The sequence below is a fragment of the Calypte anna genome, chromosome 17, assembly GCF_003957555.1.
Source record: "Calypte anna isolate BGI_N300 chromosome 17, bCalAnn1_v1.p, whole genome shotgun sequence".
NCBI classification, from domain to species: domain Eukaryota; kingdom Metazoa; phylum Chordata; class Aves; order Apodiformes; family Trochilidae; genus Calypte; species Calypte anna.
This window is the reverse complement of record NC_044262.1, coordinates 8,954,158-8,975,846: the sequence shown is the minus strand read 5'-3', so window position 1 is coordinate 8,975,846 and position 21,689 is coordinate 8,954,158. Positions and strand designations below refer to the sequence as shown.

Here is a 21,689-nt window from a genome sequence, read left to right as displayed (position 1 = left end):
TGTCTGTGCAAATCCTGAGCTGGGCCAGGGTGTGCATGAAGGAAGCCCCAGTGAGAAACACTGCATGAAAAGCTCACCTGGTTGGCTTTTCTTAAGACTTGCCTTGACCTGGATCTGCTGGGGCCAGGAGCAAGAGCAGGGCTCTCCTCCCCCAGCCTCTTCCCACCACATCCAATCTGTTTCTGCAACCATCTCAGGTGGAAGATGTCATCCCCCAGTGAGCCTGGCTGTGGCAGGGAGCTGGAGGTGATCTGATGGGAAGAGGCAAAACCAGCAACCTGGGGAATAATTGATGGGACAGGGCTGGGGTGGGCAGGTCACCCCCTACCAGCACCACCCTGCTCCTGCTGCTGGTTTGGGGAGAAAAATGTTTCATATGTTTTTTCTGTAGCTGGGTGCTGGGGCTTGATCCTCATTGGGTTTGTGCTGGAGGGGTTTTTTGTCTTTGAAGAAAAATAAATGGATATATGAGTGAACCTAAGCCAAAGCAGGGGGAGATTTTAAACAGTGGCCATGATCAGTAGAGCTGAATTAAATTATGGTGTTGCACAAAGGGCTTTTGGGGAAGAGTGAGGACTGTTTGGGTGACCCAAAGCCCTTGGCGTGGTCCCAAAGCTGTCACCCTGTTTTGGAGAGGGGGAGAAGAGCCGTGGGGCAGTGGCAGCTCTGCTCCTGCAGGCGTGATCTGGGGACATGGGGAACCTCTCCAGATCCACCTGCAGCTCGTGCAAAGGGCAAAACCAAGGTTTTCTCTAAAAATCCATCCTCCAGCTCCAGATTTTAGCTGGTCCATTTAGTAATCCTCTCCTCAGTGTGACTTTCCTTCCACTTGTGTTCTCTGCATCCTTATTTAGCCATTATCTGCTAGTGCTGAGATCCAGGTTATTAATTCCTTCCCTGCCCTGACTTTCACTCCAGTGCTTTGCTGATGGCCAAGGTGAAGCTGGGAGAGCTGCTGGCTCTGTGAAGCTTTCATTAGGAAATATTTTTCTCTCTTTGCTGTCCCCTTGTCTGACACAGAGGGGTTTATCACAGGAGCTGATGACACCTCAGGCCCAGATTTACAGTTGGAAATGTATGCTTGTGATTTTAATATTCTTTTATGGCTTCTTTCTTTCTGGCATGGTGAGCTCTAGAGAAGGAAACGGAGATTAAGAGGAGAAGCTGCATGTAAAAGAAAGGAGGTCGTGTCTTGTGGTGGATACATTTTTATTATTATTATTATTATTATTATTATTATTATTATTATTATTATTTTAACAAGTGGTGTTTAAACAGAAGTCACCCCTGCTTTCTGCTTCCTTGCTGGAGCTGTGCTGGGTGATGTAGCCCTGCAGCAGAGGTGGCCTTAGTAACCCCTGGCCTAAGTAACCCCTTAGTAACCCCATCATCACTTTGGCCATGTGCAAGAGGACCTGGTAGCTTTTTTTTTTTTTTTTGCCTGCACTTCACATGGCTTTTGTATTTTTTCCTAGTCCCCAAAGGGAAGGGAGAGAAAATTGACACCAGACACCTTCTGCACAGACCTCAGGTGCCTCCTGGTCTCTCACTGCACCTTTTGTGCTTCAGAGCTTCTCTCCAAAATGGGCTTCCCCCCCATTTCATGGTCATGCAGCCAGCTGTTTGTGCCAGATGTTGGGCTGTTGGGATGATTTGCAATGAGGCTGTGAGAGCAAGCCAAGCCCCAGCTGCTCGTCCCACCTGTGCCTCTCCTCACCTTGGTTACACTTCCCAACCTTGGGTGCCCCTGAGTTCCTGGGGTTCTGCATCTTGAGCAGAGCCCTGATAGCCAGGGGAGGATGAAATGGTCCCACTCTAACTCTGTGGTGGGTTTGTGCCTCCTGGACTCTTCACCTGCTCATGGTTTTGTTGAACTCGCTGCAGATTTGAGTTCTCTTTCAAAACCCCCAGCCTGAAGCTGATCACCCAAGGAAAGGGGAAGCAAAGCAGAGGGGGGAAGGCAAATTAATGCTGGAGACAGATCCAAAAAAAAGCAAATTCGGGGGCTAGCCAGGCTGTGTATTAAATCTTTCAGGAGGGGCAATCTGTCATGAGACAGGGAGGGTGGGAGGGGAGAGGAAGAAATTGCTCTTGAGGGCAGTTAAAAGTTCTGGTGTGTCCCCACAGCATCAGCAGCCCAGCCCCTCTGGGGACCCCCAGGGATGTGCCAAGCTGCCATGTCCCTGGGCCACAGGGACCCCTGGAATTGCAAGGTGCATCCAGCCCCACAGAGCCCTTGCCTGCCATGGCCCTGTGCCAGCAATAATACCTTGGGTTTAATTAAAGCAGTATTTTTCATCTCTTTCATACATTATTTGATTATTACTTCACAATGAGCCAAGGAATTCTTGTATTCTCCCAACTCCCTCCCTTTCTCTTTTTAATCTGCTTTCCCCCCACTTCTCTTCCTTTTGCCCTTTTGCTGTCCTTTCCTTCCTCCCTGGGGTTCTGACTTTTTTCAGCTATCACAGAGCTGTTAAGATGAGGAAACCTGGGTTTTGTAAGGACTCATTCAAGCTGGTTGGACCAGCTGCTGTCAGTGATGGGAGACACTGGTGGGAAGCAGCTCTGTGTGTCCCAGCTGAGCTGGAGCAGGAGCTCACAGGTAGATAAAATCCATCAGGAATCGAGGAAAAGGTTCTCCTCATTAAGTCCAGTACTGGACTTTAATTAGAGTTCTACTGAGTCATTTGTACAAACATCAGCCCAGCAGGGAGCAGCAGCTCAGCCACGGGGGTCTCTGAGATGCTGTTAGGTGATGCAGCTCCTCATTTCAGTGCCTGCTGGTGAAGCAGCCTCAGCACCTGGTTTCTTGTCCTGCTGTGCCAGCACTGCCCACAGGAAGCAGTGGAGGTGGTGTCCTCCTCGGAAGCTAAGGAATCATTAGGAAAAAAAATCTGTTTGGCAGGACTGTTGTGTTCCCAACCAGCCCCTGCTCGGGGCTGGGCTGAGTTCAGCTGGGGCTGTGGGGGATCTGCTGGGAGGGGTGGGACACACCAATAAATAATGCTGTCATTCCTCTCCTCCCCCAGGCCCTTCCCCTCGGAGGAGACCACAGAAAATGATGATGATGTCTATCGGAGCCTGGAGGAGCTGGCAGAGTAAGTGACCTCTCCTCCTCCCTGGGACAGGACACCAAAAGGGAAAAGTTGCAACGGGTACTTTGGATGAAATTTGACAGCAGGGGAGAGCCAGGCCGGCTGCTTTGGTTGTTTTGCCAGGAGATTTTTGTGCTCATACAATAGTTTGAACTTTTTCCCATGGGGAGCCCTGGGAGACATCACTTTTAATTAGGTCGAGTTTGCGAGGGGCTCAGTGCAGGGCCAGGGGGGCCCAGGGAGCCCCTTGTTAAAGCTAAATCCCATTGTTAGCCACACAACCCCAGGATACAATTCCTGCTCCAAGCTGAGCCACTTGCTGGAACTTGGGGACCCATTGCTAACTCAGCACTGGATCCCCCCAGGGATGTTTTCAGGACCTTGTGGGAGGGATTTTGGACCACTCCAGCCAGCCCCTCACTCAGGGCAGTGTGGGGTGATGCCTGCTGTGTCTATATTTATCTGGGTCTCTGCTGTCTGTGTTTTGCTGCCCGTGGTGATGATATAACAGGCTTTTAAAAGCACCCTTGAAGCTCAACACACAGGGTGGCACGTGGGTGCTATTGGAATTCGATGGCAGTGTTCCCATCAGGCAGGGTTTGGCTTATGCAGTGCAGTCTGTTTGGTATGGAAAGGCCCTATGGGTGGGTATGTGGCTTTATACAGTTAAATATTATTGTTCCACAACATCAATAATAAGACTCCTTAATCCAATGAGTTCCTTATGGCTTCAGTTATTACAAAAGTCAATCATAAATTACCAGTCAAGGGAACGCAGGACCCTGGAGTCCCTCTCCTCGTGGTTTGCTCCCAGCATCTACAGTTTAATAAAATTGCAGCTTAGAAAGGGCTCCTTTCAAGAATAACATTCTTTTCCCCTTCTCCTGAGGTTCTCAAAATCCCTTTAATACTGGGTTTTTCAAATTCCTGGTTCCCACCCCTAGGTGTGCTTTTAGCTGGCCAGAGGCTGCATGGGAACTCACAGCCCAGGGGGCAGCAGCCTCTGCTGGGACTCAGGGCTTTGGCAGGGAGTGCTCAGAGCAGATTATTCAGCATTAAAGATGGGTCCCCAGCTTTATTTTCTGCTGCCATGGGGCAGTTCCTGCTGGGTGTCTGGGTGGGAGTTTCTCAAAGTGTTGCTTGGACTCCTGCTCAGGGCTGTGAGTTGGTTCCTCCATAAGAGGGGCTTGGATGCCCCCAGTCCTGTGCTCAGATGGCTTGACTTTCTTACTGATTGCTCTGGTTTGTCCCAGATTGTCTCCTATCTTTTTTTTTCTCCCTGTTCTTGGCCAATTCCTCTTCATTGCTGGGGATCCCTGGGGAAAGATGTGTGTAAATCAGCATGGGGATATTCCACAGGTTCCTTCTTCTGGATCTGCTCCCAGGGCAGCCGGGTTGTGGGTGGAAACAAAACCTGTGACACAATTCACCCATAATTAAATAAAAATCCCAGAACTTTCATGGAGAGCCCTCCTCAGCTTGAGTGCTGCCTGGTGACACATCAGCAATGAGTCCCCCCTTCTCCTTTTGACAAGGAAAACCTCTCCGTGTTTGACAAGGAAACTTTCACAGGACTTCTACTGGTGACAATGGGGCATACTGGGCAGCAGTGCTGGGGGCTGGCAAGCCTTGGGGCTGCATGAGAAAGCTCTTTCTTAGCTACTGCCCATCTCCAAACAGCTGAACAAGGGCACCATTCACGAGCTGGGAATGATTCACCCCATCCAACATCTTTGCATTTCATATTGCTGGTGATCCAAGAGCCTCTGGAAGATCCCAGAGCATCCCAAAGGCTTTGGTGGTGCTGAGGAAATGCTTTTCCCAGGATGCAGTGAAGTGACCCAACCCATGGAAGGAATCACTGCTGAACAGCACGACCAGGGAGCAACCAGGGACCAAACGTGGCTGGGGGATGTTCATGCCTTGGTGAAGCTCTTGTACATTTGGGGTATCACAGAGATAACACCAGGCTGCATGGGGATCCCTGCTGCTGGGTCAGCTTTCCAGCAGGTCAAGGCAGATAATTGCCTGGAAAGAACTTTTTCTTTTTTTTTAGAAAAAAGAATATATGTATATATTTAAAAAAAATTTACATATATATATATATAAATAAATATATATATATATATTTTAAAATTATGTATAAAATTATATATATGTTAAAAAAAAACAAAAACAAAAACAACAACAAAAAAAAACAACACCCAAAAGCAAAAGAACAGTTTGGGAGGCAATAATAAAAGGGTGTCAGGGGAGCTGGAAAGTTCTCAGATTCCCTGACCTTTTGACCCTTTGGGTTGCTTTACCATCAGGCAGATGGAAGCCTGCAGAGACCCTGGGCAGATGGCAAGTGCTGTCCAGTTTGCAAGTAGTGCCTGATGGATCCTGTGAGGAGCAGTAAAGGGATGTTTGTCCTCTGCTGCCTGATTTATTCCTTCCTGCCCCAGTGCCAGCCCCTGGAGCAGCATCTCCATCACTCTCTGCAACTCCCTGAAAGGAGGTTGGAGCCAGGGGGTGGTTGGTCTCTTTTCCCAGGCAACTCTCAGCAAGACAAGAGGGCACAAAGGGTCTCAAGTTGTGCCAGGGGAGGTTTAGGTTGGAGATGAGAAAGAATTTCTTTCTGGAGAGGGTGATCAGGCATTGGAATGGGCTGCCCAGGGAAGTAGTGGATTCTCCGTGTCTGGAGCTATTTCCAAAGAGCCTGGATGTGGCACTGAGTGCCATGGGCTGGGAACCACGGGGGGAGTGGATCAAGGGTTGGACTTGATGATCTCTGAGGTCCCTTCCAACCCAGCCCATTCTAGGATTCTATGATTCTGTCATCTGGGTTTGGGGGAGTTTGCCCAGGAAATGAGCAGAGCTTTGCAAGGGCAGCATGTGGGCTGGGGTTTGTCCCCCAGAATCAAAGCATCTGGATAAAGCTCCTCTGCAGGAATGGGACCCCACAGCTCTGGCACTGACAGCACTTATCCACCTCACTGCTTCCCCACTGCCTGCTTTTCCATCTCTCCTGATGGCTCTTTGAGCTGCCCTAAACCATCCTGGTGCTCCTCAAGTTCTACTTAACATTTAACCTGAATTGTCTCTGCTGCCACTTAAGGTCTCTCCAGTTATTTTGTCTCATTAAATTTATGAGAGCAATTACTCCTGGTCCTCTTCACTGCACCAGAACCTCCTTTATCATGAAACTTCTCCACTTCATGGCTCTGTGCCTCTGAGCTGGCAGGGAGCCCAGCAGGCTCGGGTGGATTACATGGAAGATGGCTTTTTGGGGTTGTTTGGTAGCAATTCGATGAATTCAGAGAAAGGCAGAAATGCTGTGACTGATTTGATGGGAAATGTTCAATTTAAATAACTCGTGCCTCCTTTTCTTTCATGTAGAAGTGAATTGCTTTGAGGGGAGAAATCGTAGTGGTGCTAAAAGGACAAAGAAAGTGTTTTAAGTAAAGCAAAGCTCCACCAAAACCTGGAGCTGGTTTGTCCCCAGAGGGGCATTTGTCCCACAGGTCCCTCAGTCTGTTCCAAGCTCCAGCTCACTGGGGATTTATCCCCACCAAAGTTTTGGGGAAAGTGATTGATTTCCAACCCTTTTGTGGTAGAGAAGGGGAGGTGCAGAAGATCTCCTGCTTGGCCTCAGCTTCTCAAGGGATGCAGCTCGGTTGGGCACAGACTCTGCCACCAACCTGACCCCTGCCAGAAACTTCTCACTCAACTTTCTCCTCTCCCTTTCACCACTGTCACAAGTGCTGCCTCCTCCTGTCTCCCCAGAAATAGTGATGTGATCAGCAGAATTTCTCAAGTGCCTTAAAAAAGAAATGAATGAGGAGCCAAGGGGAGGTGATGAGTCTGCTGCCACTTTTCTCCTTGGTTCTGCTGTGTTGGAAAACCCACACGTGCCAGCCAGATAAAGAAATGGCTCTGGTACAAAGCACTGGGGTCATGGCCCTTGTAAATGTCTCTTCTTTGGCACCAAAAGGTTTTTCCTGTGTCCTGCTTGTGGCATCACTAGGATCCTGTTAGATGCTATAACAGCAGGAGGTTCATCCTTAGGATTAAAATGTTCTACTTTGCCTGGGAAACATAAAACCTGAGGAGAATAGATGGCAAAAGGCTTCACTTGCTATTTCCAGGCAGCTGTTTCCACCCAAATACAATCTGGCTGATGAGAACCCTGCAAGATCTCAAGTCCAGTGACTGCATCTCCTGCTCTTCCACAGCCTGAGCCTGCCAGGTGTGCTGCAAATACAGCCTATGAGGAGAGGCTGAGGGAGCTGGGGGTGTTGAGGCTGGAGAAGAGGAGGCTCAGGGGAGACCTCATCACTCTCTCCAACTCCCTGAAAGGAGGTTGGAGCCAGGGGGGGTTGGGCTCTTTTCCCAGGCACCTCTCAGCAAGACAAGAGGGCAGGGTCTCAAGTTGTGCCAGGGGAGGTTTAGGTTGGAGATGAGAAAGAATTTCTTTCTGGAGAGGGTGATCAGGCATTGGAATGGGCTGCCCAGGGAAGTAGTGGATTCTCCGTGTCTGGAGCTATTTCCAAAGAGCCTGGATGTGGCACTGAGTGCCATGGGCTGGGAACCACGGGGGGAGTGGATCAAGGATTGGACTTGATGAGCTCTGAGGTCCCTTCCAACCCAGCCAATTCTATGATTCTGCTTGTTCTCCTGTGACAGAGCCTGTGAATGAGGGGGTTGGTTGGATGAACTGGCTAATTATAGCTGTAAGTGCAGAGTAAGGATGAGAAAGTGGAGGATTACTGGGGAGAACTGGAGCCTTGCAGCTGCTGGGCAGCTGTCTCAGGGACCTGCAGAAAAACTTCCAGCCTGGACCCAGTGGTGGCTTTGAGGTCTTCTGGCTCTTAACCTCAGCCCCGGGGTTGGAAATTTGGATTTGTCTTTTGTCTGTCTTGTTATAGATCCCTCTGCCACTTGCTCCTTGATTTTTCTCTTCCTGGTGGTTCTGGCTCTGTCATCAGCTGAACAAAAGCAGTGCTGTGGTTGGGACAGGGTTTGGGCATGGTGGGCTTGGCTCCAGGGCCTCACCTGGGCTCATCCTTCAATTCTTTGTCCTGGTACAAACCACATCAACTGCTGGAGCAGATTTTATGGTTGAAGGGGTCCTTCAGTGGCCCTCAAGACCCTCAGAGCTTATCTACCTATTCTCCTCAGTCACTGTCATTGCAGTCATGGGGTGCAGCATCCCTTTAGCACAGAGGAGCTGCTGCAGGTTGTTTATTGGGGCACCCTGGGCTGGCTGCACCCATCTCCTGCTGTGGGTACCCTAGTCCAGAGCTCAGCTTTTCCCAGAACCCAAAAGCAGGCTGTGCATTCCCTTCTGGCCCAGTCCTGAGCTCTGGAGAGCTGGATCCCAGTGATGGGAACAGCAGTACCATTGCCTTCACCCCCCAGGGCGCTGAGGTTCATCCTCAAACTGTCTCAACCTTGTCATCCTGTTTGGGGAAACAGCACCCAGAGGTGCCAAGGGTGATGGAGGGGCCCTGCCCTTCCCCAGCTCACTCCTTCCCTGTCCCTTTTTGACCCTTAATCCAAGGCTGGCATTGGTCCCTCTGCTAAGGGAGCTGCTCCTCAGCATGGCTCTGCCTGCCTGGGAGGACATCTGCACAGGGTGGGCATTGCCAGGGAGGACGAGCTCATCCAAAAGCATTGTTTATTTGCCTGAAATTGCTTTAGAGCTGAAAAACTTCATTCTTTTATGCTTTGCATGAGCATTCCTGGCTGGGTGAGATGCTGCCAGCCCAAAGCTGGTTACATCCATCCTCAGAGCAGTAATTGCACATGCTGAGGGGTGGATAAAATCCTTTCCTAAACCCAGAGCTGTCAATGAATCTCCTAATCCAGGGCAGATTGGAGGCTTTGATACCCTTGGGTAGCTCAAAGCCTTCGCTGCTTTTATTGAAGGTGTAAATTGCTTGACTTTGTGAAAAACAAGCTGAGGATCTGAGCCTTCCTGGCTCAGGTTTATCAGTGAACACGTGGCCTGCTTGGGGATGCTGAATTTATTGCCTGCTGCAGCAAGGGCCTGTGCTGAACACAGAAAACACCTTCCTCACTTCTCTCATTGCAGCATTTAAAATGTAACATGTTCTTAGGTTGCCACTGGTGAAAATCATCTTTCCTTTCCTTTCCCTTTCCTTTCCCTTTCCTTTCCCTTTCCCTTTCCTTTCCCTTTCCTTTCCTTTTCCTTTTCCTTTTCCTTTCCCTTTCCCTTTCCCTTTCCTTTCCTTTCCTTTCCTTTCCTTTCCTTTCCTTTCCTTTCCTTTCCTTTCCTTTCCTTTCCTTTCCTTTCCTTTCCCTTTCCTTTCCTTTCCTTTCCTTCTTCCCTTCCCTTCCCTTCCCTTCCCTTCCCTTCCCTTCCCTTCCCTTCCCTTCCCTTCCCTTCCCTTCCCTTCCCTTCCCTTCCCTTCCCTTCCCTTCCCTTCCCTTCCCTTCCCTTCCCTTCCCTTCCCTTCCCTTCCCTTCCCTTCCCTTCCCTTCCCTTCCCTTCCCTTCCCCTTCCCCTTCCCTTCCCTTCCCCTTCCCTTCCCCTTCCCTTCCCTTCCCCTTCCCTTCCCCTTCCCTTCCCTTCCCTTTCCCTTCCCTTTCCCTTCCCTTTCCCTTCCCTTTCCCTTCCCTTTCCCTTCCCTTTCCCTTCCCTTTCCCTTCCCTTTCCCTTCCCTTTCCCTTCCCTTTCCCTTCCCTTTCCCTTCCCTTTCCCTTCCTTTCCCTTCCCTTTCCCTTCCCTTTCCCTTCCCTTTCCCTTCCCTTTCCCTTCCCTTTCCCTTCCCTTTCCCTTCCCTTTCCTTCCTTTCCCTCCCTTTCCCTTCCCTTTCCCTTCCCTTTCCCTTCCCTTTCCCTTCCCTTTCCCTTCCCTTTCCCTTCCCTTTCCCTTCCCTTTCCCTCCCTTTCCCTTCCCTCCCTCCCTTCCCTTCCTCCCTTCCTTCCTTCCCTTCCCTTCCCTTCCCTTCCCTTCCCTTCCCTTCCCTTCCCTTCCCTTCCCTTCCCTTCCCTTCCCTTCCCTTCCCTTCCTTCCCTTCTCTCTCCCCTTCCCTCTCCCCTTCCCTCTCCCCCTTCCCCTTTCCCGTTCCCTTTTTCCTTCCCTTTCCTTTCCTTTTTTTCCTCATGATGGGGATGGTGCAGGAGTACAGGATGGTGCAGATGATGCTCAGGATGCAGGGTTTCTATGATTCTATGATTTCCTGAGGACCCCTCAGGATGCTTTTTCCTCCTCCTCACAGTCCTTACCATCCCAGCCACGTTTGTCCTCCTGCCATTACCCCAGCTGTGCATTTCCTAAAGACCCTGGAGCCAGGGAAATGCTGCTGGGAGAGGGAGGCAGCAGTTGGATAGGTGAGGGTGGGAAGGGAAGATGAATCAGGAATGGGGAGGTGCTCACTTTGGGAAAGGAGCAAAGCTGAGAAGATAAATATATTTATATATAAAATATAAATATTGGTGGAGATAATAACAGTGACAGCAATGCTTGGGAAGGGGGAGATGGATCACCAGCTATTAGTGGGCATTATTACAGCAGCTGCAATCCATCACTCCAGATGAATGAGAGGGATCCATCATACCCAGTGTATTTATTTAAAATCCCTCAAACTTTTATTAAATAAATCTGGTTTTTTTAAAGAAAAATTATATAGAACTGTGTTTTAGAAGAGAAGTAAAGCCCAGCTCTGCAAGCAGATGTGCTCAGCTGCTCTGTGCTATGGAAGAGATGTCAAGCATTACAGTTTGAGCACAGTTTTACACCTAAATATATTTATATGTAATTAATGCCCACATGGAAAAGAAACTGCTGGTAAAATATGTGAGCTGTGTTTGATATTCCAGCACTCCACACTGTCCTGATCCCAGGGGTTTGACTGCAGTGGGAGCCCTGAGCAAGCAGCACCTGTAGATCTAAGTGTTCAGATTATTAATGTTAATGGGTATTTATTGTGGGGTGAATTTTCAAACGTGTTCTGAGACTCAGAAGCCTCTGTGGGGGTTTTCAAGGTTCAGATGAACAGTTAAGTACCCAACATCATCACCTTTGCATACAAATTGGATGCTGCCTCTTGGTGCTGTCTTTAAAGCCTGTGCTAGCAGGGGCATCTCCTGTGTTAAGTATAATATAGTGACAGTCACTGAGACAAGAGCTGTTCCTCATCCTAAAGAGGAGAGAAAGGAGATGAGCAGGAGGGTGTGGGATCTTCAGAGGCAGATGGACCTGTGTGGTGGCTCAGATGGTCCTGCTGGGTGCTTGGCTGGTGGCTCAGTCCCAGCCAGTGGGGCTGTCTGGACCAGCAGCTCTGTCCTGGCTGGACTGATAGCTCTGAGCAGAGCCTGGGCAGGGGCCAAGCTGGCAGCCTGGGCATGGCTGGGCATGGCTGGGCATGGCAGTCGTGGTTGGCACAGGGCTCAGAGCAGCTTCTTGGCTGCCATCCCCACTGGTTGTCAAGCATCATTTTGCCTTTCCAGCCTCCAGAGCAGTGGGTACTGAGTGGGCAAAACCCCAACTGCTGATGCAAAGGGAATGGGGACTCAACATATCCGTGCTGAGGGCCAGGAGGATTTTCTTCTAGCTGTGGTTATCCTCCCTCCTTGCTGGTTTGCTTGATGAAGTGGCAGTGAACATGCCCTCCTTGTCACTAAATCTCTCTCCTTCTCGTTCCAGCGAACATGATCTGGGGGAGGACATCTATGACTGCGTCCCCTGTGAAGATGAGGGGATGATATCTATGAAGATATCATCAGAGTGGAAGTTCAGCAGCCCATGGTAACCATTTATACACTTTTTCAAGCTACACCTCGGTGGGAGGAGAAGGGAGAGGATTCAATTAAAGAAATCAGTGCCCATCACTGACAGGGGATGCTGCAGGGCAGGGAACCAGTTTGCAGAGCTCCTTGGAACTGACCTGTCAAATTTGGATGAGATTGGCCCCGAGGGGGTTCTCCAAGGAGTTTTTTCCTGGCCTACCCTCTCATCTGAAGGAATTTGGGAAGGAGGAAGGGAAAGGGAGGGCGAATAAGCCCTAGAAGATAAATTAAAAATGACAAATGCCAAAGCAGCACGTGGCCCTTTCAGCCCATTCTGGGGAGGGGACATTGCAGTGTCCCTGCCTGCTCCACCAGCCACATGTTCAGGAAGGATATCGTGGTCCTGGAGCAGGTCCAAAGGAGGGCAACCAGGCTGGTGAAGGGACTCAAGCACAGACCCTATGAGGAGAGGCTGAGGGAGCTGGGGGGGTTGAGGCTGGAGAAGAGGAGGCTCAGGGGAGACCTCATCACTCTCTGCAACTCCCTGAAAGGAGGTTGGAGCCAGGGGGGGGTTGGGCTCTTTTCCCAGGCAACTCTCAGCAAGACAAGAGGGCAGGGTCTCAAGTTGTGCCAGGGGAAGTTTAGGTTAGATATTAGAAAGAATTTCTTTCTGGGAGAGGGTGATCAGGCATTGGAATTGGGCTGCCCAGGGAAGTAGTGGATTCTCCGTGTCTGGAGATCTTTCCAAAGAGCCTGGATGTGGCACTCAGTGCCATGGTCTAGCAACCGCAACGGTGGTTCAAGGGTTGGACTCGATGATCTCTGAGGTCCCTTCCAACCCAGCCAATTCTATGATTCTATGATCTTCCCTCTGGAACTGCAGGAGCCAGTTGGCTCAAGAAGTCCTTGGGAAGGTCTTGATGGGAATTTCTTGCATAAAAGGCAAACCCAGGTGAAAGCTCCCACTGTGTGGGTGCCCTGCAGCTGGGTAGTGCAGGGTTAGTGGCAATTTTTCCCCGTCCCCTCCACAGTTTTCCTGGAGCAGTGATGGAGCTGATGGCTCTGACTGCCTTTCCTCTGCTCCCCTGAGGAAAAGAGTTTATTTTTCATGTATCCCACATATCCCTCTAAATACCAGATTTTTTTTTTAAAGATTTATTGCAGTAGCAAGTGTGTCATGCTAATTGCTTTCTTGTATTTCTGCATGCTTCAGATTAGATATATGCAGGTAAGATGCATTGATTAAAATCCTGGTTTCCTTCCAGCTGATAGGGCTGAGATGTGAGTCAAAGGGGGGGTGGGCAGAGGGTATTCCTACCCATGCATGATCACTAAAACCTCATCACTGAATCACCTCCCAAGTCCAGGGGCTGCACTGACAAATGCAGCAAATCCCAACGTGTGTTTTCAGCTCTTCTGTACAGAAAATAAGGTGTTGGGGCTTTGAGAAAAGATTTGACTTAAAATCATGAGAATTGGCAACTCTGGAAGAGGATTTGTATAAGTGTAATGTATCACCTTCTGAGGCTCTGGTGTGAGTTTCATCTTGAGCAAAAAGAAATGGGGAAAAGCAATATTTATGTTATTTTAAATTTGATAATGTAGTGATAATAAATGCAAAACTGCAGTGCTTGCCATGTTGGAACACACTGAATAGTACAGCCAGGGTTATTCGAATTTTTTTAAAATAAAAATAGCTTCCTTTAACATAAAGTAGTAATGGGTACTCCCCAAACTTGCCCTGATTCTGGGTTTGCTGTCACTGAAGGCTGAGCTGGAGCTCTGCTCCCTGTGAGCAGGTTGCTGGACTTCAGAGTTATCTGAGCACATGTTATTTTTCCTTTTTTCTAGAAAATGGGAATGACAGAAGATGACAAAAGAAACTGCTGTTTGCTAGAAATCCAAGAGACTGAGGCCAAATACTACAAAACACTTGAAGATATAGAAAAGGTAAGAGCTGAGCCATCTTTTACCATTGCCTTCCACATCCTGGCTTGATCTTTCGTGGCTGTGGCTGTGGGAGTTCTCCCTGCAAGAGCTGGCAGATGTGATGAGGCAGGATCAGTGCATTCTCATGGAAAATTGGAGAGAAGAGGCAGCCAGAAAAGCCATAGTGACAAGCACAAATGTGCAGCCTGTAACTGGAGGAGCCAAATGACATATTTTTTTCTGATGGCTGCATATTGCAAATAGGCTGAAAACCATCCCTGCTGTGTCCCCCTGCTCCAGGCAAGAGAATCCCACTCCTCACTCAGCCAGGCCAATCTTGCTGATAAGAGCTGTGTTTGCAGGTATCTTATCACTTGGATTGCTATGGAATAATTTCTTTATTCTGGGCATTTTTCAAGAAGTGCTGTAGCTGTGCTGACTTGCCATTGAAACTAATTGGATTAAAAGTGCTTGGATTCCTGGGTTTTAATTGGTTTTGATAAATTGTTGTCATGCCTTTCTTTTAAATACAAATAAAATGGGACACCTCAGCAAGACAAGGGAGTCGTGGTTGCTGCTGGAGCCTGGAGGTGGTTTCTGCTCCCAGGAAAGCAGCAGGAATGAAGAACAAGAGTGGAAATCAAGATGCCATTTCCAATCCCCCTAATGCTTTTGTTTCCTTCCCTTTTGCAATTATTCTCCTCTTGTCTGCTGGAAGTTCCCACAAAGCAGCTGTGAGCACAACCAGCACAGTGGAATAACATTCCCCATTTGCCATGAAAACATCCCAACAAACATTTATGTCATTTATGTCACTAGCCCTTCTCCCTTGGAGGCAGCCACTCACTGCTTCAGTCTGAAGGAAAAGTTCAATTACTGCTCTGATACCCTTTTAAAAGGCTCACCAGGGCTTGGTGGGTTCTGATGGTGCTTTATGGGTAGAAAATTCTGTCCTTGGTGCATTGCATCAAGGGGATGGGGGGCTTTTTGTAGTTACAAGTCATGGCAACACTTCTATGAATATGTATTGGTTCAGAAAGGCATCTCCAATGTAATCACATCAGGGGAGCTGTTTCAAGGGCAAAACTCCAGAGGGATGGTCAAAGAGCTGGAAGGATGCTCCAGAGCTTTTTCCAAGTGCAGGGCACAGGGGAGGAACTGGTGGGCACTGGAATCCCCTCCCAGCAGAATGAGCAGGAGAGGAGGGGGCTGCACCTATGGGGGGGTCTTGCACCTTCCCACATGCCATGAAGGGGGAGATGAACCCACTGGGGTTCCCAGCTCCTGCTCAGGTCTGTCCTCAGAACTTATTGATCACCTTAAAGGTCTTTTCCCAGCAAAATGATTTGATGATCAAATGCTCAAATCCATTCAAACCTGACTGCTCCACAAGGTAAATCCATCTGTGACCCAGGGAAAAACACCTCCCTTGCACAAAAAGAAACTCCCTTGCTCCTCTCTGGTATTTCAATCCCTTTTCCATTCACTTCTTGCAGAACTACATGAACCCACTGAGGCTGGTACTGACCCCCCAAGACATGGAAGCTATTTTTATCAATTTGGAGGTAATGGCATAGACATCGTGGCTGAAATCTTTGGTCTTATCTTAAATCTTTTGTTCAATCTTTTGTTCTTTTCCTGCTTAAGAGAAGGCTGGCAGATTTCATGCTAGATTTGTGCATTTACTTGTGGTGGTTCAGTGCTTTGTGTGCTGCAGAGCTTGGATGGGTTTAGGAGATATTCCTCAATTTTAAAACTGGGGATTATATGAACTGGAGGCAAGAGGAGAGTTTTATACACAGGATGTTCCCAGGCTGGAGCTGGGTATTTTACCTGTATTTAGAGATGGTTTGTGCACACCATGATGAAGGGATTTATTTCTCTGCTGTTTTGCACTGGGGCTGGGTTGGAGCCTCTCCATCTCTTCTGCTCCTTCCAGACCTGCAAAAGAGACTTTAATACACAAGGAAATCCACTGGTGTTTATCACTATAATGGAATTACACCCCTGCACTCCTGGCCATTTAGGGCTGTATCTCATCAGAATAACTTCTTTTAAAAACAGCTAATAATAAGGAAAAAAAAAAAAAAGAAAAAAAAAAAAGAGGGGAAAAAAAAAAGAGAGAGAGAGAAAATGACTGCCTGATTAAGTAGTGAATGTGCATTTCCTTAAGCTCTGTTTGCCCACTCACTTGGGATGTGTTTAAGGTATTGATTATTTCTTGGGTTTAGGACCTAATTAAAGTGCACTTCAATTTCCTGAGAGCCATCGATGTTTCTATGATGTCTGGAGGAAGCAGCCTGGCAAAAGTGTTTCTGGAATTCAAGGAGAGGTAAGTAAAGGAAATGCAATGTTCAGACAGCTCCAGTTTTACCAGATTTGGGTTAATATTTGTAGGGCTCATGCAGAATCAGAGCCAGGAATAATGCCTGCTGTTGCAGGCTGGGTTTGTAGCTGCAGATAAATGCTCCTGGGCAGCAGGAGCATCACTCAGTGCCAGGACTTGAGCAGCCAAATCCAGGCACAGCCCTGCCAGGCTTCCCAGGGCACTGCTTGGGACATCTCTGCTCATCCTGGCTGCATCCACATCATCCTGGGATCCTTGTTCTTACACCAGGATCTTGCTGGTCTGACTGCCTCCCATGTAGGACTGAGTGTGCAGGCTGAGTGTGTTTACAGGGATGTATTGGGGGGGATGAAATGATTATGGTGAGGAAGGATGGAGTAAAACCTCAGTTATTTTCAAGGAATGTTAATGTCACCTCCTGCAAGCAGCAGTGGGGACTTGGGGCCCAGGGAAGTGGTAGGATGACTCCTTTGCAGGGGGGACTTTGCTCTGGTTCAATCAAAGCAATTGCTCACCCTAAAAAATTGCCTCTTTGGCACTGTTCTTGTCCTGCACCTATTGCTTGATGAGGAAATGTAAAAGTTTCTTTGGCAAACTTAATAGATTCTGTGTTTTGGCAGCTGCAAGCAGGAGTACCCCCCGAACTCAAAGATAAGGCTAATAAAAGCCTTTAATATCCTTATTACTAATCAAAGGCCTGATTCATTGTGGAATCATGCCAGGGTGTTATTTCACTGTGATTAAACCAGTGTCTAGACACAGAAATGCCATTCAGAAGTCAATAACTCCAGAAATACCATCTGCATGAATAATACACCGTAAGGTCACGTATTCCATCATTCCTGGCACCTCTCTTTAGAAGAGGCATGGTTGCTGGGTTAAATAAAATAAAAACACAACAAAAGAAAAAAAAAAGCTTTTCAAAGAATGCAAATCATTTCAATATAGACATAAAACTCCCTTAGGTGATGTTGATCTCCTAATTCCTGGCTCAGCTCACTGCATGTCGGTGCCATCCCCAGGGCTGGGCTGGGCATGCAGGAGCAGGGAAGGGACAGGGGAGGAGACCCAGAGGTGACATTTCTCCTCAGGGATTCTGATGGGGCTGTGCAGGAGCACGAGGATCAGTTTTGGGGCTGAGAGATTTAAAATACAAGTTTGGTTTGTACATTTACCAGTGGGAGGTCAGCAGAGCTCTTGTAGCCGGTGGGTTTCCTGCAGGTGGGTGAATGAACTGGCTCAGTTCCTGAGGGGCTTTGCAAGGAACTTTTTTAAGGACCTAAAAGCCTTCCTGAAGGGTGAGGGAAGGAGCCAGACCAATGGCTGCAAGGTGGCAAGGGGGGCTCTGAAGCTGCATTCAGTCAGAGGGGATCTTGGGGACCTGAGTTTGGTGGGAAGGTGCTGGTCCTGGGGAGTTCTGGCTTAGAGAACCCAAAACCCCATCTCTTGAGGATAAAGAGGTCAAAGCAACCTGATGTAAATAGGGCAGGGTCCTTTGCTCTGTCAGGAAAGACAATGAAAAGGCATTTTACAGCAGGGAAATGGGACACGGGGAGAAATTGAGCTGACCTGGAGAGAGTGTTGTCCCACCAAGAAGGGAATCTGGACCTCCAGAGTCCCTGCTTGATCCCTGGATCAGGATCTTCCCCCACTGATGTATCCATGACAAGCAGTTCTCACTCCCCTGTGCATCCTCAGAGACATCCCAGCAGAATGATAGATTGCTCCTCCACTTTGCAGGTTTAATTCTTTGGGGTTTTTTGAAAGGAAGTAGATTGTAAATCTCTTTCTCTGAAAGCTGAGGGTTTGAATTTATGCTCCTGAAGCCTCTTTGCAACTCTCCTGGTGCTGGCAAGGTACAGATATTATTGTGCACGTTCAGAAGTTGTCAGGAGGAAAAAGGGAAGAATAATCTGTCCTGGCTGCTGCTTGGCTGGGGCTTGCAGCTCCCATAAATCTCCCTATTCAGTTCCCTGTTGGGGGATGAGAGTCCCACGTTTATGGAGCTGACACCAGGTCAGGTGCTCCCAGATTGTCTCCATCGAGAACAGAGGCCCCAAAATAATGGATGAGTTGCAGTGTCTGATGGAATTCTGTGTCTTATTCTGTGTCTTATCAGCAGCAGTGCAGGTAACAGCAAGGGGGGAAGGGGGAACCCAACCTGTCGGGCAGGATTAATGAGGAGGAAAGGGGGCAATCCAAAAACTGCTCTGTTTGGGTCAAGTGTTTAAATTTATAGCCCAGGGTATCTATACCAAGCTTCACAGTGTTTCCAGAGGCTGTGACAACCTTCTTTCCCTAAATTTCCCCTTCTTTTCATCTCTAGGTCCCTGCTGCCCCTCCTGCAAAGAGCTATGAGCTCCTTGGGGTCCTGGGAGATTTTTGATTTTTCTCTGAGATGCAAATGATTATCACCCCTGCTCATTCTGGGCACTTCTCAAGAATCAGGCACTTCCTTGCCTTTTTCTTCAGTTGGTGAAATCTCCAGAATATGTCACCCTGGGGAGCAGGAGGAGGAACCATTGCACCTCCAAAAATGGGGCTCCTCTGGCCACCCAGCTCCTTCTGCTCATTGTGAGCTGAATCACCCCCATAGAACTCCAGCTCTGGAAACCTGAAAAGATGAAAATGTTAAAAAAGCCATGCAGTAAAAGTGTGTTAATACTTTGCTAAGCAGTTATATGGGGGAATAGCTGTTTGCCTTGTCCTTTCACTGTATATAAGTATATATATAATCTTTTATAAGAGGTCATAACTGCCAGCAAGTGTTTCTGATTAAATTTGTGATTTCCCCCTCTCTCCAGGCTGCTGATTTATGGCAAATACTGCAGCCACATGGAATATGCCCAGAACACACTCAACCACCTCCTCGCCAACAGGGAAGATGTCAGGCAGAAGGTGGAGGTGAGCAGGCAGGGGACAGCAGGGCTGAGCATTGCCCACCCCCTTTTTCCTGGGTTTGGGAGGGATTTGCTGGAGCTGAGGCTGTTGGGAATGTTTGGAATCTCCCCTCCTGATGTATGGAAGGGATGCAGGGAGAGAGTCTGTGCTGCCCAGAGGGAGGGAAGCAGGGGGTTACCTGGTCCTGATTCCCCTGTTTCCCCTTCATCCCCCTCTCAAACATGCTCTGTGCTTCCTCCCCTGACTCCATCCACATCCAAACAAGCCAGGTGACTTTATCTGAGCAGGACTGGCTGCCAACAGATTCCTCTTTGAGTCGTGCAGGGAGACCCAAAGGCACAGAGCATCCCAAGCCAGGAGCCATGTGGCTTCCCAAGGTCACCCCCAGCAGCAGGGACAGTCAGAGGCCAACCCCAGGCCCCAGGCAAGCTCCTGGATTATTCCCCTGTCTGCCTCCCTCAGCATGAAGGCTTAGTGTAAATAGGGGCTGATCCAGATATTAAGTAAATCAAAGGAGCCCCAGAAGGGATGCATTGTTGGAGCTGTTTTTACCCAGCTTTAATTCCTTCTTTGGTCTTGATGATAATCTGAATTTGCTGGGCTGTCTGGACGTGTTTACCTCCATTTCTGCAAATGCTCTTTGATTTTTCAATGCAAAAGTAGCAGCATAAATCAGGGATAAAGCTGTGCATGCCATTTTTTTTTTGAAACATGTTCCCTGGCTCTTCCACCCAAGCCCGTGGCTGTAGCATCCATCGCTCCCACGCTTTTCCTTCCTCTCTCTTCCTCCTGGCAGCTCCACTCATCTTCCTGGGGGGGCACGTGGGGGATGAGGGTGTCTCAGCCACCCATCTAAATGGGTCTGGGCAAAGGTACCGAGTCACAGAAGTTTCTCTGATCACACAAGCTCCTCTTCATGATTTAATGCTTAGCAGCAGAGCCACAGCCCCTGGCTGCCAGCTTCTCCCAGCCCCTGGCAAATAAAACCCATTAGTTGGAGCCACTGAGGAGGTGAGTTAAGCTAATGTGTTCCATGTGACATTTCCAGAGGTCTGGGAGCATTCTCCTGCTCCCCTAATGAGCAAGATCTCATTAAGCTGGCAGAGCTCAGGCTGCATTTCAGGGCCCAAACTCTGTCTTTATTCCTCCGGAACCTCTGCAGTGGGAACCCTGACACGCAGGGACCAGGAGCCACTGGCTTCACAGAAGCAAAACTTGCCAGCCAAGGGATGCTTGGAAGGTTCTTTTTGGTGGCAGAGTCCTTATTTTCCCTGCTTCCCTTTCCCTTGTTTTCCTGCTTCACTGCTGCTGTGTTGCTTTCTCTAACAGGAATGCACCCTAAAGGTTCAGGATGGGAAATTTAAATTGCAAGATCTGCTGGTGGTCCCAATGCAAAGAGTTCTGAAATATCATCTCCTCTTAAAAGTAAGTGGTTTTCAGCTTTTAGACTGGAGTGTGAATCATTGCCATATCCAGAGTGAGGGTTGCTTTTTTTTTTTTTTGCCCCTTCAAATGAAATAATTGCTGCAGCTACTTAACACCACATAATATTTGTGCTGCCTTTTAAAGTACACTGACCTAGGGTAATTCTGCACATGTTAGCCACGAGAGGCAGTTAATGAATATAAAATCAGCTTGCATATAATCTGATTATGTGTGAAATTCCTCCCATCAGTTCCATGTAACACATCTCTGCAGCACCAACCACTTGGCTGGTTCCCCACCCTATGGCTGCAGCCACCCATCCCAGCATCCCTGCATCAACCAAGTTAGCAGGCAGCCCTTGCACACCCAAACTCTTTTTTTTTTTTAAATTTGTTCTCAGTTTGATGTTTGGTTGTTTTTTCCAGGAGCTGCTCAGCCATTCATCAGATCGCCCAGAGAAGCAGCAGCTGAAGGAGGCTCTGGAGGCAATGCAGGTATGGGGGATGAGAGCAGCAATGGGGCTGCACTGGGTTTGGGCTGTGACAGAGCTCAGGACCCCTTTACTTCTCTCCAACACAAAGATCAGATTAAAAAAACCACCCAAGAGCCCAATGGAAGGCAGTGCCTCCTCCTTCTGGCCATGCTCGTGTGTATTGATTGCCACTTGATGCCATTGCTTTGCAGCAGAACTGGAGTCACTGCTTTCCTCTTCCTCCCCAAGCAGCTGGGGATGCTGGGGATTTGTTGACAAGTTACAACTTTGCACTAATTGCTGTTGTGTGTAATGAGGTTTTGCCAGGTTCAGCTCTTGGTTCTGCTGGGAGGGATCTGGAGGAGCTCCAGCCCTACCAGCAAGTCAAGGATGTGTGTGCAGCGTTGCCTGTGTGCTCTTCCCCAGGCACTGGTTGGGAATCCTTTTACCCAAACAGATTTATTTTTTTTTTTATATTAAGGAGGAAATGCTCTTTCCACAGATGAAGACTTCTGGTGTCAAAACTTTGCTTTGTTTCAAGTTTTTTGAGCTTTCAGCTGAACACCCCCACCACCCCCAGGATCTCAGTGGGGGAAAAAAAAATCATCCAAACGTTTTCTGTCTTGGATACAACCCACACTTGAACTGTAGATCATCATCAGGAGGATCTGACTTGAGGATGATCTCTAAATCCAGGTTTTCTCTCTGGAGAGCAACACAGAGGATTCATCCCTGGGCTGGCTCCTGTGTTCTCTGGTCTCTTGGTTTTCTACCTCTG

The 21,689-nt window shown here is 48.5% G+C and overlaps 1 protein-coding gene across 1 annotated transcript in view; it reads left to right on the top strand.

The window, feature by feature from the left end:
* The window catches only part of VAV2 (vav guanine nucleotide exchange factor 2), a 134,252-nt gene that overhangs the window by 96,619 nt on the left and 15,944 nt on the right, over positions 1 to 21,689 (top strand). The window contains 9 exon segments of the mRNA XM_008497263.2: positions 3,033 to 3,101; positions 11,755 to 11,801; positions 11,804 to 11,856; positions 13,689 to 13,787; positions 15,263 to 15,331; positions 15,998 to 16,098; positions 18,918 to 19,017; positions 20,344 to 20,439; positions 20,865 to 20,933. Coding sequence (XP_008495485.2) covers positions 3,033 to 3,101; positions 11,755 to 11,801; positions 11,804 to 11,856; positions 13,689 to 13,787; positions 15,263 to 15,331; positions 15,998 to 16,098; positions 18,918 to 19,017; positions 20,344 to 20,439; positions 20,865 to 20,933 — 703 coding nt within the window.